Below are 15,740 nucleotides of genomic sequence, written 5' to 3'. Positions count from 1 at the left end.
TGTCTCTGACTCACTGTGTCCCCACTATCTGGCCCACAGAGGGCTCGATACCAAGTTGCCAGGTCACTGGAGGCAAGAGTGCCATTGTCATTGGAGGCAAGAGAGACTAGACTGTCTCCCATGGGCCTAGGTTAGGAGTTGCCTCAATAAAACCTTTCCTTTTCAACATGTATAGATAACTTAGTATGCCCAGGTACTGTCCTGGATGCTTAACTAAATGATTTCATTCAAACCCCACACCGATTAGACCCATTTTACAGATTCAAGTGGAGGCTTGCCCCAGATCACAGCGCTAGCAGATCGCAGAGCTGGGGTTTGTGCTTAGTTGCCCTGGCCCCTTCTCAGACTTGAGCTCAGTCGGTCCATTCTGCTAGTCACATAGGGCCTGCCCCTGTTCCCACTACCCCCAGCCCCCTTTCTGAGACGGAAGGCCAATTCCATCTGGACCCCTGTCCTCACAGGCAGAGTCCAAATTGATGGGTGAGTCTCCCCGGCCTGTGAATGCTCCACGGTCATCGTTTTGATTTCCCTTGATTTTGGTTTCTGTATTTATTCGTTGGTTAGCCCCACCTAGAATCTGACTTCCAGAGAGGAAACGTGTGGAGTAACCCTCAGCTTCAAAGCTTTTGTCCCGTCAACATCAGGACACTCACTCTGTCTTGGGAGTCAGGTTCTTAGGCCTTTCCAGTCCACGGGACTGGGAAGCGCATCTGTAACACATTGGATATCTAAGGCATTAGACTTTTCTTCCACTAGCAGAATCTTCTGAAAGTATTTTGAAGCTTTTAATCAGATTTGTGTGGTAGTTGACTGAGAGAGGCAGTCCTTTTATTCTTTGAGAATACATTTATTTATGTAAAAAAGTACGAATCAATTTAAACTCTAATATTGATATGGCAAAAGGAGACCCACTGATGACTAAAGTTTTGGCAACACTCAAGTAGACGATATCCCCCCACCCCACTCTTTTCATTGGTGACCAGTGAGAACTCTGCGTTGTGCCTCCTAAGTGTCTCCAGATGAATAGCCATGCTGTCGTTCAGAACACTGATCCACTCTATAATTTTTGTTGGTCATCACCTAAGTGCCAGATGGCAGCACACAGCCCTCCCCTCAAGGAGCTCACACATTTCTGGAAGAGATACGTGAACTAGTATCATGCAGTAGGGTGCAAGCAATACAAGGGGAGTAATCAGAGTGCTTTGGGAGGGCCCCAGAACCCAGCCCGGCGTTGAAAGGTGGTGGTCACCTTGAGCTGAGTCCTGAAAGACTGGTAGGATGTGGCCAGTACAAGAAGGGAGGTAAGCAGGCGAAAAGGTGAGCATGTGCCCCTGGGTTACCCTTTCTGCTGCTCTCTATTCAGTTGTATAAATCCATATTTCCATTTAGCACCACTTTCTTTTTGCCTAAAAGACTTCCTTTTACATTTCTTGTGTGTGGATCAGTTGGTGATGAAGTATTTTACGTTCAGATAGCTGAAAATATCTGTATTTCACCTTTGTTTTTGAAAGATAATTTTGCTGGGTATAGAATTCTAGGTTGACATTCCACCCACCCCTTTTAGTACTTTAAAGATGGGGTTCCACTGTCTTCTCACTTGGATTGTTTTCGATGAGAAATCTGATGTCTTAGCTTTGTTTCTCTGTAGATAATGCCTTTTTTTCTCCAGCTGTTTTAAAGATTTTCTTCTTGTCACTTGTTTTGAGCAATTTGATTATGTTGTGCCTTGATGTAGTTTTCTTCACGCTCCTTGTGTTTGGTGTTGATTGGGATCTTGGATTTGTGGATCTATTGTTTTTGTTGTCTTTGAAAAGTTTTCAGTCATTATTTCTTTTTTTTTCTTTTTTTTTTTTTAAGGAGGGTGCAACTCACAGTGGTCCATGCGGGGATTGAACTGGCAACCTTGGTGTTATTAGCACCATGCTCTAACCAACTGAAGTAATCTGCCACCCCTAAGTCATTATTTCTTCAAATATTGTTTCTGCCTCTTATTTCCCTTTCAGGGAGTCCACTTACATGTATATTAGGTCCTCTGAAGTTACATCATAGCTCTCTGATGTTCTGTTCATTAAAAAAAATTTTTTTCCTCTGTGTGTTTCATTTTGGATAGTTTCTATTGCTATGTCTTCAAGTTCATAATCTTTCCTTCTGCATTGTCTAATCGGACACTGATCTCATTTAGTATATTTTTCATTTTAGACAATGTAGTTTTCACATCTAGAAGCTTCATTTGGATCTTTTTTTTAATCTTCCATGTCTCTATTTAACTTTTAAAACATGGAATATGGTTACAGTAACTGATTTAATGCCCTTGTCTGCTAATTCTCACATTTGTGTCAGTTTGAGTCAGTTTCAATTGGTTGATTTTCCCCCCTCATTATGTATGATATTTGTTTCCTTTGCATGTCAGATCATTTCTTATTGGATACCAGACATGGTGAATTTTACCTTTGGGGGTGCTGGATATTTTTGTATGCCCATCAGTATGTTTGTACTTTGTTCTGGAATGCAGTTAAATTACTTGGAAAGAGTGTGGTCTTTGTAGATCTTGCTTTTAAGATTGGGAGGCAGCACCAGAGCAGGGTTTAGCCTAGGGCTAATTATTCCCCACGACCAAGGCAAGTTGCTTCTGGGAATGTTACTCAGTGCCCTCTGAACTACGAGATTTTCCAGTGTGGCTGGTGGGAACCATCACTGTTCCCAACCCTGTGTGAGGTCTGGGCAGTTTAATTTTTCCATGTGATTCTTTCCCTGGCCTCAGTGGTTCCCTCACTTGTCTGTGCTGATCGGCAGAGTACGGAATACTGCATCATTTGGGGGGACCCTCTGTAGAGCTCTGCCATTCTTCTCTGGGTAGCACTTTCCTCTGAGATACTCTGTTTTCTTGGAACTCGAGCTACCTAGGTCTCCCAGTGCTTAGCTGTCTCTTCAATTGAGGGTGTCTACTGGGCTCCACCTGGTTCTCCCTACTTGCACCCACAGTCTGAAAACACTGAAGGCAGTAAGCTGGGGCAATTACAGGACTCACCTCATTTGTTTCCTGTGTCTCAGAAATCATTGTCCTTCGCTGCTTAATGTCCTGTGTCTTAAAAACTGTTTTATATAGTTTATCTGATTTTCTAGTTGTTTCAGGTGGGAGAATATATTCTGGAGGCTGTTTTCAAAAATGATATCCAGGCTGTGAGCAGTTCCTTGTGTGTGTGTGTGTGTGTGTGTATTTCTATTTGCCTATTATTTTGTTTTTCATAGGTAGTACCTTCACTATTGAAAGCAAAACCCTTTAAACTGTGACCTTCAGAGATTTGCCAGAGATTTACTTAGTTTTCATAGAACCAAGGATTGACAAAATAACCCGGCTACAGAGTCTTTAATCACAAGTAAAATCCAGCCCATGTTCTCAGCCTCACCATACATCCTTGTGGTACCACATCACTTTGATGTGTGTTGATTGACTTCAAATTGTCCAGATATGCCCTTTTCAGAGCCATGGGGGACAGTGGGAGATATACTCAAGGTGGGTTGACTTTTAATCAATAGGATGATGATATTACTTTGTTTAATTCATATGATGGCAGTTTTAAACATCAAATCAAACAGTTTTTTTATGTCAAAAAAGATGGAGGGGCACAGGCGTAAACCCCTGCTGCCGTCACTTCTGAGTGCATTTCCTTGCATGACAGGCCATCATGATCGGAGACGATATCGTGGGTGACGTCGGCGGTGCCCAGCGGTGTGGAATGAGAGCCCTGCAGGTGCGGACCGGGAAGTTCAGGTGAGTGCCTTACGCATGGCCAGGTTTACCTGCCTGCCTTCCTCCGTGGATTCCTGCGGTGGCCATGTTTTTGGTTTCTTTTGTTGTCCAAAATAAAGGGGGTTACTCTATCCAAATAGAGGTGCAGTGTGCGGGCATCCTCTGACTTTTATGTCACTGCCCTCTGAGGACGGGCCTTCTGGAGCACAGAGTGGTGAGGTAAAGCAGCTTCTGATACCGGCTCCGAGTTTCACAACGGGTTTGCATAGGTGCGTAATGTGGAAAGAGAAAGGCTCCGGCCGTCCCAGGCTGCAGCCCGCAGCACCTCAGGCTGAATTTGGGCCGTGCTCCTTCAAATCCTTCGCTGCATGGCAGTGGGCACGCCTTGTGGGCACTCAGCCGGCCTGGCCACCCTCCCTCCCCTCTCGCTCCACCTTCCCTGTTCTGTGAGAGACAGACCCCCGAGACGACAGATTCTTGGTCCGGGATGCTTTCGAACCGAACCTCTGTCTCCAGAAGAGCTTGTTTTGTTTGCTGGGTCAAAGGTCAGCCTGGTGTCAGGCAGGTCGCTGATGGACCTGTCGGGGTTGGGCCCTTGCTGGCCTGGGGAGGTGCCCTATGGTGACTGGGGTCTGGCTCGTTCAGCTGTCGTGGCTGCCTTAGACATCGGTGTTGTCTTGCCTCATTCTGGATGGTTTTGATCACAGCCATTCAGAGAAGGAGAATTCTGTGGATGCTGGAGAGACATGGTTGAAACATGGTTACTCAGGGTCCTGGGTTCCAGGTGTCGGGGCGCGACATCTGTCCTGAGTGAGCTGCCCAGACAGGGTCAGAGAGATAAGACAGCCTGACTCTCACTCTGAGGCCCCTCCCCTGTGTGACAGATCCCCGGGACCTGTGGTTTGGGGCCTGCAGGTGGACACAAGATAAGTGAGGAAGTCTCAGCACACCTGGGGTCTGGAGCCAGGAAGCCCAGTTCCTTCCAGCCCTGTTCTGGACCCTCCCAGGGCACAGAGGCCCTCTGAAGCCCCTGGCATACCTGAAATATGGCCTTTTCTTCCCCAGGCTCTCGAAGGAGGGTTTCCTGGGTCCCCTCAGCAAGAGAGTAAGGGAGACGGCACTTACAAACCTCAGAACACTCTGGCCAAGGGGCCACCCCGGGGCTCTGAGGTCCCTAATCCCACCTTTCCCCAGAGTTACAGAGCCCTGTCCTATTGCTGAGCAGTGGGAGGTGCTGCCCTCTGGGCGATGTTCTGCTGCACGTGCTGCCCGGTCCATGGGGCCGCCCCAGTGTCAGCCGTCCCCTCAGCAGCCAGCTGGCACCTCATCGATAAGCATCACAGACCAGTGAGCGCAGGCGTGATGCCCCTTGTTGAGAACCCAGAGGTGTGGCTCAGAAGGAGCTGAAGAGTGAGGACTCGGAAGTGTCTTGCACAGAAATTCTTCTGGGTCCTTGGGGAAGAAAACATGTCGTGTGTTCCGATTAAGTGTGGCCTCAGTTGGGGTCTTTCTGGCCAGCCTGAGCTGTACATCAATAAACTGAGAACATACTGACCGTGCCCCCTGCCTCTAGGTGGCTGGGTCTCTGAAGAAGGTCCGCACTCACGGTCAGGACGCCCACAAATGTGCAGCGGGAGGTGTGGGAGGCAGCGGCCCACCTTATACCACCAGGGTCAGCGCTTTTCAGACTCCCTAATGACCCCATTTCCTGGAGAGATAAACCTCATCAACCGTTGGCCAGATCCTTCTAGACTGCCTTCTCTGTGTAGATAAACATGGGGCTAATATTTTGTGTTTTTTACACAAACGGGATTATATTATTTCATAACCTGCTATTTTCTTGAGCAACGTTTTGTGGCATCTTTCCAAGACAATTCTCCATCATTTTAAATACCCAAGAAGATGCTATCCGTAAGCACTGGTTTCGTGCCGGTCACCCATCAAGCCCTCAGCAAAGGTGACGTGGCGATGGGGATATCTGTCTCGCTCCCTTCTGGGTACAGCCACCTGGCCCTGAGTGGAGAGGATGGCGCTTAGCCTGTCTTTTCTTGACGGTATTTAAAATTTCAGACCTTTTGACTGGTCCGTTTGCAAGGATGTGTACCTGCCTTTGTTACTATGCAGGATGGAAGGAAAGAGCCTTAGCTCAGGTAAGGTAGTGAATGAGCCACCCAAAGGGGAGGCCGTGTGGCAGACAGGTGGCTGGATTCTGTGTGTGTGGAAGCGGGCAGAGACTTCTTTGCCGTTGGCCACTGTCTAGAGCCAAGCTGCCCGGTACACTTGCCACGAGCTACAGGTGGCTGCTGAGCACTTAAAATATGGCTGGTCCAGATTGCGATGTGCTGAAAGTGCAAAATACACATAAGATTTCAAAGACTGGAGAAAAAGAATGTGGAAGAGCTCGTTCGTAATCTTGTATATTGATGACAGATACTGACAGTTTATGTTAACTTTACCTGCTTATTTTTATTTTTGTTAATGTGGCTACTAAAAGTTCTAGCTTGCTCAGTGCGTTTCTGTTCCCGTGTGTGTACACGTGCACTGCACCTCCCGCTGCTCCCTGCAGATGGCACTCTCGGCGCACACACAGCACCTTGGCCGGGGCCTGGCCTGTGGGACAGTCCTAGGAGCTGTGTGCTCTGCGGACCCCATGGGGCTGGAAATCCATACAGGCCCTGCGGCACCCTGCAAGGTTCTCTCTGCAGGTGTGTGGGCGGCTCTGGCCAGAGAACAGCCTCCGAAGTCAGCTGGCACGCTGGCAACTGGGCCAGCGTCCTTCCCTCCCGCATCCCAGGTAGCACCCAGCAATTCCTTTAGGGCTGCCCCACCACCCCTCTGGCCACCTGCGTGAGCCGGCACCTAGGTTTGAAGGTCAGCATGTCCCATGTCGGCACCAGTTGTGAGCTGGGCAGGGGAGGGGCTGTGTCCAGTGGTGAGTGTATCCTTACTGTGTGCCGGGCCTCTCGTCTAAGCGGCCTTGAGTGGACTCACAGGAGCCAAGGGCCACTGGATGGGTCAGCAGGGCGTTGGAAGACCCCATGGGCCTGTCCTCTGTCAGGGGCCTTGGTCCAGCCTTGGCTGAACTAGGAGATCCAGGCAAGTGGGGGATGGCCTTGTCCCGTGCACAGGTGGCAGAACAGCCATGCAGTGAACGAGCTCCAGACTCACCCCTGGCCACGGCGCTTCTCTGATGGCTGGAGGTCAAAGACAGGAATGCGGAGGCTGAGCTGAGTGCAAATTTCGGTGGGGGGCCTGCCAGTCTCTGGTACGGGAAAGGGAGGGAGGCTTGAGGGGGCAACACAGGGCCTCCCGAAGGCCTTGGTGCAGGACACCCCCTCAGGCCCATGTTTTCTGGTTGCATGCACACGTGCACACACACATACTTGCTCGCACACACACATGTGCAGGATTGTCTGAGGCTACAGCCATGTTGGGAGTGTGGGATTTGGACTCGTCCATGGCTGTGCGATCTCCCTGTGACCTTTGGTGTCTTCGTTCCCCTCTTCCTCCTGGTTTCATCACAGAATGGCCCAAAGGGAAGAGGATGAAGCCTCAGAGTTGGGGGAGGGCACGGGGTAGCCTGAGCGTGAGCAGGAAGGCTTTGCTGGGCCTGCCCCACCAGGAAGTCTCAGTCTCCTCGCAGGGGAGGCCTTGCGCGTCGCCCAGGGGCCGGGGTGCCCTCTGACAACCCCACACATGTGGAGCAGGGAGAGGCTCCCAGCACAGACAGCTTGCAAACACGCCCCCACCCAGCAGCCACGGACAGAGCAATACAAAGCTTTCTTTTCATACCTGCTGCTTGGACATCCAGCCCCGCCAGGGTGCGGCCCTCACCTGGCTGGCAGGTAAAGGCCTTCTGGGCGTTCTCCCCACCTGCCCTGTCTGACGCGTTGGGGCTGCAGAACCTTCCAGCCTGAGGCCAGGAAGCTGCTGCTCCTCCAGACCCCTTGACATCCCACCCTGACCTCAGGCCCCGAACGGACCAGGGTGTTTCCTCCATTGGGGGTCCTGTGCCCACTGACGGCAATTCGTGGGCCCAGAGCGTGCCGGCTCCGACGTGCGTCGCTGCAAGGGGCCTTTTCAGATGAGGTGGCTAAAGCCTTGCCCAAGGCCACCTAGCGAGGTGACTTTGCTGCCACCTTTTGTGTACCAGGAACACCCTGTGCCTGTGGTCAAGCTCTGCAGAGCGGCAGCAGCTCTGGGTGCCAGCCTGGAGGCCCCCTCCTGTCTCCCAGTGACAGGGCTTGCGTCCCGTGGGGATGGGGCTGGGTCCAGTCCCTGTGTACTCCCATTCTGGCAAATTCAGGCAAGGGATGCTCTTCCCAGTATCGAGATGCCCTGCCTGTCCCCAGTGGAAGAAGAACAGCTATCAGCACCTCTGACAGACCTCTCCTCCTGGGGACATGTGAGGAACAGGACAGTGGCGCCCCAACTGCTCCCGCATCACTCTCTCCCCCATTCCATGTTGCACCCTGCAGCCGGCAGCCTGGTTCTAAGCACAATTGCCGGTATCTCTACGTGAAGGGCCCCATACAAGTTGTGCTGTGTAAATGAGCCAGCTGCTCAGAACCCACAGTGGATGGTCCCTTATTTGTTATTTAGTCAAGGTTGGAAGATGTTTGAGGAGCCCAGGACAAGAATGTCAGGACATTCTTGACAGGCAGTTTGCCCTCTTGGACTTGGCACCCAGGTGCTATTTGCACCCGAGCTCAGCTGGGGCCCAGGTGCCGTTGGGGGCGTTCCACGCAGCAGGGCAGCCGATGGCTCTGGGGTTCCAGCCGCCTTGCAGAAGGATGGAAGGTGGGGGGTGCACAGAACTGGACGGCGAGACCCCAGGCTGGGGTGGAACCACGTCAGAGCCCGACTCGGTTGCGCTGAGACTGCTGCCGCCAAAGCATCGCCCATTGACTGGGTCTCCCGACTCTGCCGCCACTCACTTCAGCATTTTTCCTGTAAGAGGCTATGGTTTCTGTTTGGAATGAAATAGAATTTTCTTCTAGTGCCAGGTGATTTTTAAGGGGAGCGAGTGGACCTGGATGTTAATTTTTCAGCAGTGGCAATAGTCAGAGGCTAGTGTAGTTGGGAGCCAGGGCTGGTTCTCACCAAACAAGAGTGACACGATGGGGCTTGCAGGACCGAACAGGTCCCTTCCCTCCTGTCCCCCCTGTGCCCCAGGAAAGGAGCCATGTGGAGATGAGCTGTGACTTGAGCAGGCTCTGGCCCAGGGCAGGCCTTGAAGTCAGTCATCCGATTCTACCCAAGAGCCTGGAAGAGGGAGGTGACAGGTGGCAGCTCCAGAAGTCACATCTTTGCTGCCTTTGTTATAAAGTCAGCTAAACCTGTGACCTCCCTTTGCCTCCTGTGTGGGGGTAGGATGCGGTGGGGGCGGAGGTTCCAGGCAGGTCTGGGCAGCTCTGTCCACTACAGTGTGTCACAGGGGTAAGGGGACACCCTGCTGAGAGTGCAGCACCATCCTGTGCTGGGCTGGCCGCCTGCCCGGAGTGGTCTCTGATCCCACAAGACTCTTAGCCACTTGGGCTCTGCTGATGCCCCCCCAGGGCTGTCAGAGCCCACCTGTGGGGGAAGCCCCTCTGAGATCTGGGGACAGAGTCTGGCTGCAGTGTTGTGTCTTGGAATGGCTAGTGATGGCTGGCGCAAGCCAGTCCAGGGGGCAGGAGCGGGGGCCGGTGGGAGACTGCAAAGCTTTTCATTGTTGCTGTTGTTTTTCTAACACACCAGGGAAGGTGCATTTTTGATCCATTGATGGGGTCTCTGATTTCTGCATCTTCCCCAGGAAGAAGAAAAGGTTGGCCTGTGAACCCCTGGCCCCCATCCTCTCAGACACATCTCAACAGTTCTTATTTCTGACGATCTTATTTCTGACGATTCTTTGTTGAGGTTTGTCTGTGTTGTGGGCAGGACCTAGGATGTGCCACTCTCCTTTACTGCTCTCTCCTCCCCCCCAAATATGTGTAGAGCAGCTACCATGTGCCAGGCGCTGATCGGGATGGGGGAGAGAGGGAATGTGACAGGGGTACCTGTCTTCCAGGGCTCTTCTTTCGCATGGGGAGGGGCCGCAGTGACCCAGTGGCTAAACCCACAACCAAGATCCTTCTGGACAGGGAGCATCGAGGCCCCTTCCTGACGCCCGCGGGCCTGCGGGCCGCCTTGCTCACCAGCTCACCTGTCTCTGCACAGCTGCCTGGAGGGGCGACCCTTCACGCCCCTGCCTTGCTTACGTCCTTCTTTCCTGGGCCTGGACTGCCGCTCCCACCAGGTGTCCTCAGATCCTTGTTCTTCCTTCAGGGCCTGACTCCCCTCCTGGGAAGCGCCTGGGAGAACAGCCCTTCAGGGGGTCCCCAAGCCTTGGGCTCAGACCATCTCCCCAGCAAACTGGGCCCCAGCCCTCCTGGCCTCTGTGGCCCTGGCCTGGCAGTGGTCCCTGGGCAGCTGAGCTGACCGCCTGGCCCGCAGCTGGTAGGGGTGGCAGGTAGTGTGAGCCCACCCGGCTGCTCCTCAGCCCCTCACCTGTGGGTCAGGGGTCTCAGTCCCATCAGTGTTTGGCCCCTTCATTTAGCTCATGCATTCCCAGTGGGGGTGATGTTGCCCCCAAAGGGACCAAATTATTCTTGAGGGTTAAAGAAAACCTTAGATGTTACAGTGATTTGTGGCTTTCCAAAGGGCCATGCCATAGGCAGGATACGGTGGTGGGCCCCTTTTGTTTCTGCCTGTCTGAGTGTGGTCCCTGTGTTTCTTTGGGGTCACCCTCCTCCACCCCTGCCCACCATGGGGCACAGGCCTGGGCACAGGACTCAGGCTTGGCCAGTCTCGAGCACACAGAACTCCTGGCCACAAGGATGGGTATGTGATCTGAGTGAGGCCAGTGTGTGGCCCAGGATTTTCCAGAACCCCTAGGAAAGTGGCCAGTGAAACAGAAGCTGAGAAGTACCAGTGGCCATTTTTGTCACCCCAGGGGAAACCCTGCCCGAAGGTGAACCCGACAAGCTGGAAAGTAGAGCCTAGAGGTGGAGAGAGAGAGCCACTCCTGGTACAGTGAACGCCTGGATCTAGCTCTGACTCACTGAAGCTGGTCCCCCGCTGACCTTTTTAGTGGACTGGGCCGTTAAGTTGGCATTTGTGTGAGCAGTGCAGCAGCAGCAGGATGGGTCCAGGCAGTCTCCAGAGCTCCCTGGCCGGCCAGCCACATGGGCTTCCTTCTGCCGGGCGCCCCTAGGGAGCCCGCCCCAGCGTTCTGCTTTCTTTCCACGTGCGGGTGATGCCAGGCCCCGCTGCTGCCCTTTGTGAGGGCCAGAGAGAGACCTCTGCAGTGGCCTTCAGCTGGCACCGCTGCTGGCTTTCTCCGTGCTCTGGCAAGTGCTGGAGGGGACCTCATTTAACCTCGGAGGAAACTGCCCATGAAGGTGTGTCAGAGCTGTTCCAAAATAGAACGGGCTGCCCGGAGAGGGGTGAGTCCTGTCACTGGAGATGGCCCGCAGAGGCTGGCAGGCCTCCTGCTGGGAGGCTGAGGAAGGGACTGCAGCAGCCACAGGCCAGGGCTAAATAAAGCCTCAACCCATCGGAGAGTCTGGTGACATTTAACTGGCACCTGTGGGGTGCCAGGTGGTTTCTGTACCTCTGGTCCCTGGGACCGCCCTGCGATGGTGGTCCTCTTTCCCCACTGACAGACACTGAGATGTCAGTGACACCATCTCCCATTTGCAGATGTGGAAACTGAGGCGCAGACAGGGCAGGGGTGTGGGTACTGTCATTCACGACTTGGATCCCACCCAGTCTGTGACCTCCCTCTCTAGGTCATGGGCTGCAAGCGTCAGAGTGGGAGCCGGGGGGGTGAGAATCGCAGGTGTAGATGCAGGTGTGTACGTGTGAGTAGCAGAGGCTGGAAGGAAAGACACCCATTGTTAGAGGCTATTTGCTTATGTGTTTGCATCTTTGGGTATCTTCTAAACATCCTATGACAAAAGTGTAACACTTCTATCAGAACAAGAGTTATTTTTTAAAGTACATTTGCATCCCCATCCCATAGTTTTGTGAATTTGGGGAATTCTTAAAAAAGAAAAGCCACTCGAAGGTACAACTTCATTAGTTTACAAATAGAAACTACCCCCAAGCACCCCGACGCTCCTGGGCCTGTGCGCAGCTCTCGCCTGACCCCCGATCCAGACAGAGTCCTTCTCACACACAACACTGGAAATCCCTGGAAAGAGGCCCCTTCATAACGGAAATGCCCCAGCCCTAGCCCGGCTGGCCGGCGAGCCGCACTCCGGCCTCCCCTCGTGGGCATACATGGTGCAGGCGCAGTCTGCACCCTCTGAGTGTTTCATCCAGGAGGGGTCAGGGTGAGGGGCTCTGGTCCCTGTGACTGTGAGCCCGGTGTCTTCTCTGTGTGACCTGCCTGCAGCATTCGCTCTCCTCTGGGCAGCAGGGCTGTGGCCACATTTCGTCCCAGACCACACCCAGGTCCCACAGACCGCCTTGCACACGTGTGGGCGCACACTCACACACACTCATGCGCACATTTTGATCTGTGGCAGGGTGGCCGCCAGAGGGAGGGGCCAGGGCCGTTGTCTCTGGACTTTACAGACTGTAGATCAGGATGGGGGCAGGGGGGTCGAGGGCAGAGGGGTCTGATCAGCCCTAGCTGGAGACAGGTGGTTGGAAGGTGGACACAAGCCTCCCCTGGCTGAAGGTCCAGGGCAGCCTGGACCTGTCATGTGAAGCCACCTGCCCCCGTCATCTGAGAGCACACCTCTGACGCCAGGGGAGGGAGAGGCCTGGTGAGGGTTGTGCAGGGGTCTGTGTCAGCCATCAGACCCACTGCTTTTGAGGATCCCCGGGGAGCCCGCGTCTCCTGTTTTCTCCTCCACATTCTCCCCTCTGTCTCTTTCCTCCTGTCCCCACTCCCTGCCCTTCATCTCTGCCCTCGGCTTTGCTGTCTCTTTCCAGATCTTTTAGGGTCAACTGTCTCGTTCCCTTCTTTCTCACAATGCTTTTTGTTGGGGCCACTAGAGGGCGCCGTGCTGCCAGGTCCAAGACAGGCCGGCTGCCGTGGAGCCACAGGGGGCCAGGGGCCAGGATGCACACACACACACACACCCCGGCCCACACACACTCCACGCCCTCCTTCTCTCCCGCAGCTGCTGTGTGTTTCTGCCAGGACTGGGGCAAACTGGCCCTGTGGGTCCTGTCTCTGAGAGGCAGGCCCTGGGAGCTGTTGCAGCCAGGCTTTCCCCAGCTTGCCCACCCCTGGGCTCTCACCCCTCCCGTGCCACCTTTCGTGCATGCAGGCAGTGAGGCATGGAGAACACGGAGGTGCTGGGGGCTGCGGGTTTCACTGCCAGCTGCAGTGAGAATATGCTGACAGCCTGGATCCCAGGATTTAAAGCAGGTGGATCGGCCCCACGTCAGCCTCACCAGTGCCTGTTTTCCTTTTCCAGCTGGCAGCTTCTCGGGGGGAGAGCAGCCTGAGAACTGTGAGTGCTCTTGGCGTGGAGATCTCCCAGCAGCCCCTGCGAGTGCAGGAGAGGCCGGGCCTCCACTCAAGGAGGCAGCCCTCCAGTTTCTCCAGGCTCCCCTCCTGTCTGGCCTCCAAGCCTTTGCTCCTCCGGCCCCACCCCCCTTCCTCTGCTTGCCTAAATCCTGCTGTCTTCAAGGCCTTCCCTGAAGATGAAATTCCCAGAGTCGTCCCACCTGGAAGGCACTCAGGGGTCCTCCTGGGTTCACATGGGCAGCCAGGACTGGCAGAGGGGCCGGCTCAAGGTCAAGGGTAATCCATGGCATGCTGGGGTCTGTGCTGGCTCCCACACCAGGGCCATTTCTCTTGTACCACAAATGCATTCACCTCTGGGAGAATTATCTGGCACTCCTTTGAGTTCCCACAGCCTCCTTATTTCCAAATCACTTTTGCGATTTCTAGGAACGCCATATACCCTCCTCTCAGAGCTAGGCCCCAGCGGGTTCACCCGCTCTCCCGTGACCTCCTGTATATAGAGGAAGATCCAGTCTGCCTCTCCTGGCGTCTCTGGACCCTGTCGGTCTGGAGCACGTCCCCGGCCTTGCCTGGACTATCCCAACACTGAATTTTGAAGATTACAGGACAGTGATTTTGTCTGATGTTGCCTCATGAGGTGACACTTGGTCAGAATAGCACAGAAGTGACACTTGAGCGCATCACGTCAGGACACATCACGTGATCACGTGATGTCAGTGTGCTTCGTTACGGGCAATGCTGATGTCGTTTGCTTAAGGTGGTGACGGCCGTGAAGTCGTGAGAAGGCACGGGTTGTCTTCCCTTTGTGGTGGATAACTATGTGTGGGGAGACACCTTGAGACCGTGTAAAATCCCATCCCTCACCCTGCTTTCGTCCAGCGGTGTTAACGTCCACTGCCGCTGCCTGGATTAATTATTTCTATGATCATCCCCAAGTTATTCCATCATTTGTTCTTGCATTTGTTACTGGTTTTCTACTGCAAGGAAGAATGCTTTCTTCTCCCCGTTATTTATTTATACCAGTGAGGACTGATGGATTCCTATTTAATTCAGTTGGTAATAATCTGTTACTATCAGAATGTATTTTTGATGTTCAGAGGAACCCCGAATTGGCCAATGACTGTCCCTCCAAGTTGGCTCTGTGTCCGGTTCACACCCCCCCACCATTCTTGAGCGCTTTCTTACTTTCTGGCACAAGAAGATGTTTCAGGCTCATCATGTTCTGTCTTTGCCTCAGCCCTGGAGTCAACCATTTCTCCAAGGAGCCGTACGTAGTTCCTTAGAGTGGAAAGTGATATTTAGACATGGAGACCAGGGTGCTAGCTGTGCCTGTATTGCCCTGGGTGTTGCTGCTCTCGGACCCTCTCCATGGACAGAGGCAGAAAACATATGCATATGTGTATACACACGTAATTCATGCATCCATTTGTGTGTATCTCTGTACCTAACTAACTAAATCAGTTGAAAACCGTAAGTTCACGCCAGTACCTCCGATTCCAGCCCAACACCACAGGACTCATCGCAGCCTTCTGCCTTTGCAAATTTGTCCCTTCCTTCTCCAACAGAGAGAAACCTGGTTTACATTATTCTCTGTCCACTTACTTATTTGCTCAGTCTGCTTGTGTGTAGACAAGCCCTGACCTTGCTGGGCTGTCGGGCGCCTGCTCCTGCTGGACTGTCCTCCATCCACCCCCTCCCGCCCCAAAGCCCTCCTTACGTGGGGCCCTGGTGCCCCTGCCATGTCTGGCCGCCCCAGGCTGTCCGCCCACAGGAAGGAAGCCCCCAGACCTTGCTGGCTCATCTGTCTCCCCACTCCTTCCCTCCCTGCTCCTTGAGTGCAGGGACTGGGGGGGTCTTCGCCGATTTTGTTGTCCCACAATGCCTTGCACGTGGTGGATGCTCTGCATTTGTTAAGCTGACATCAGAAGGGGTCTTTCAGCTTCCCCGACCATTTTCACATGTAGGGTTCTCAACCGAGCCTTGCAGGTTGTCAGAAAAAGTCTTCTGTTTTCTGGGGAGCAAGCTGACTCACCCAGGGTCGCCCAGCTGGCAGGGGTGTTCCTTGGAAGTTGCCAGCGTGTCTGGCCCAGTTGTTCCTATGCCACAATGAAAGCCTAGTCATGTGGTGTAAGAGTGTCCTTTGTGGTTGGCAGCCGGCACTCGCCTGGCCTGGTGCTGCCATGGAAGAGGTGTGCTCCGAAGACAGGGAAGAACCCCAGGCTCAATCCTGGCTCTGCCATTTACCAGCTGGGAGAATGTCGAGCGTGTTTCCTCATCTGGAAAATGCAGTATATGGGGATTAGTCCCTTGGGACAGGAGGAGCTCAGTAAATATACCCCAGCAGGACTGTCAGCGAGGTCACATGGCATACAGTGCAGCAGGGCCCTACTGCCGGCCCCAGCCCCCAGGTGTCCAGGGCCTTGCCCAGGGCAGCTCCGCCAGGCCCGCACCGCTGGGTACAGTCACAGGGCTCATGAATTG

The 15,740-nt window shown here is 53.7% G+C and overlaps 1 protein-coding gene across 1 annotated transcript in view; it reads left to right on the top strand.

The window, feature by feature from the left end:
- LHPP (phospholysine phosphohistidine inorganic pyrophosphate phosphatase) overlaps nucleotides 1–15,740 on the top strand; it is a 117,587-nt gene that overhangs the window by 40,703 nt on the left and 61,144 nt on the right. The window contains exon 6 of the mRNA XM_033131282.1: nucleotides 3,681–3,772. Within this exon, the coding sequence (XP_032987173.1) occupies nucleotides 3,681–3,772 (92 nt within the window). The remainder of the gene's footprint in view (nucleotides 1–3,680; nucleotides 3,773–15,740) is intronic.

Source organism: Rhinolophus ferrumequinum, chromosome 16, assembly GCF_004115265.2.
Source record: "Rhinolophus ferrumequinum isolate MPI-CBG mRhiFer1 chromosome 16, mRhiFer1_v1.p, whole genome shotgun sequence".
NCBI lineage: Eukaryota > Metazoa > Chordata > Mammalia > Chiroptera > Rhinolophidae > Rhinolophus > Rhinolophus ferrumequinum.
This window is presented reverse-complemented; position numbering and strand designations above follow the sequence as displayed.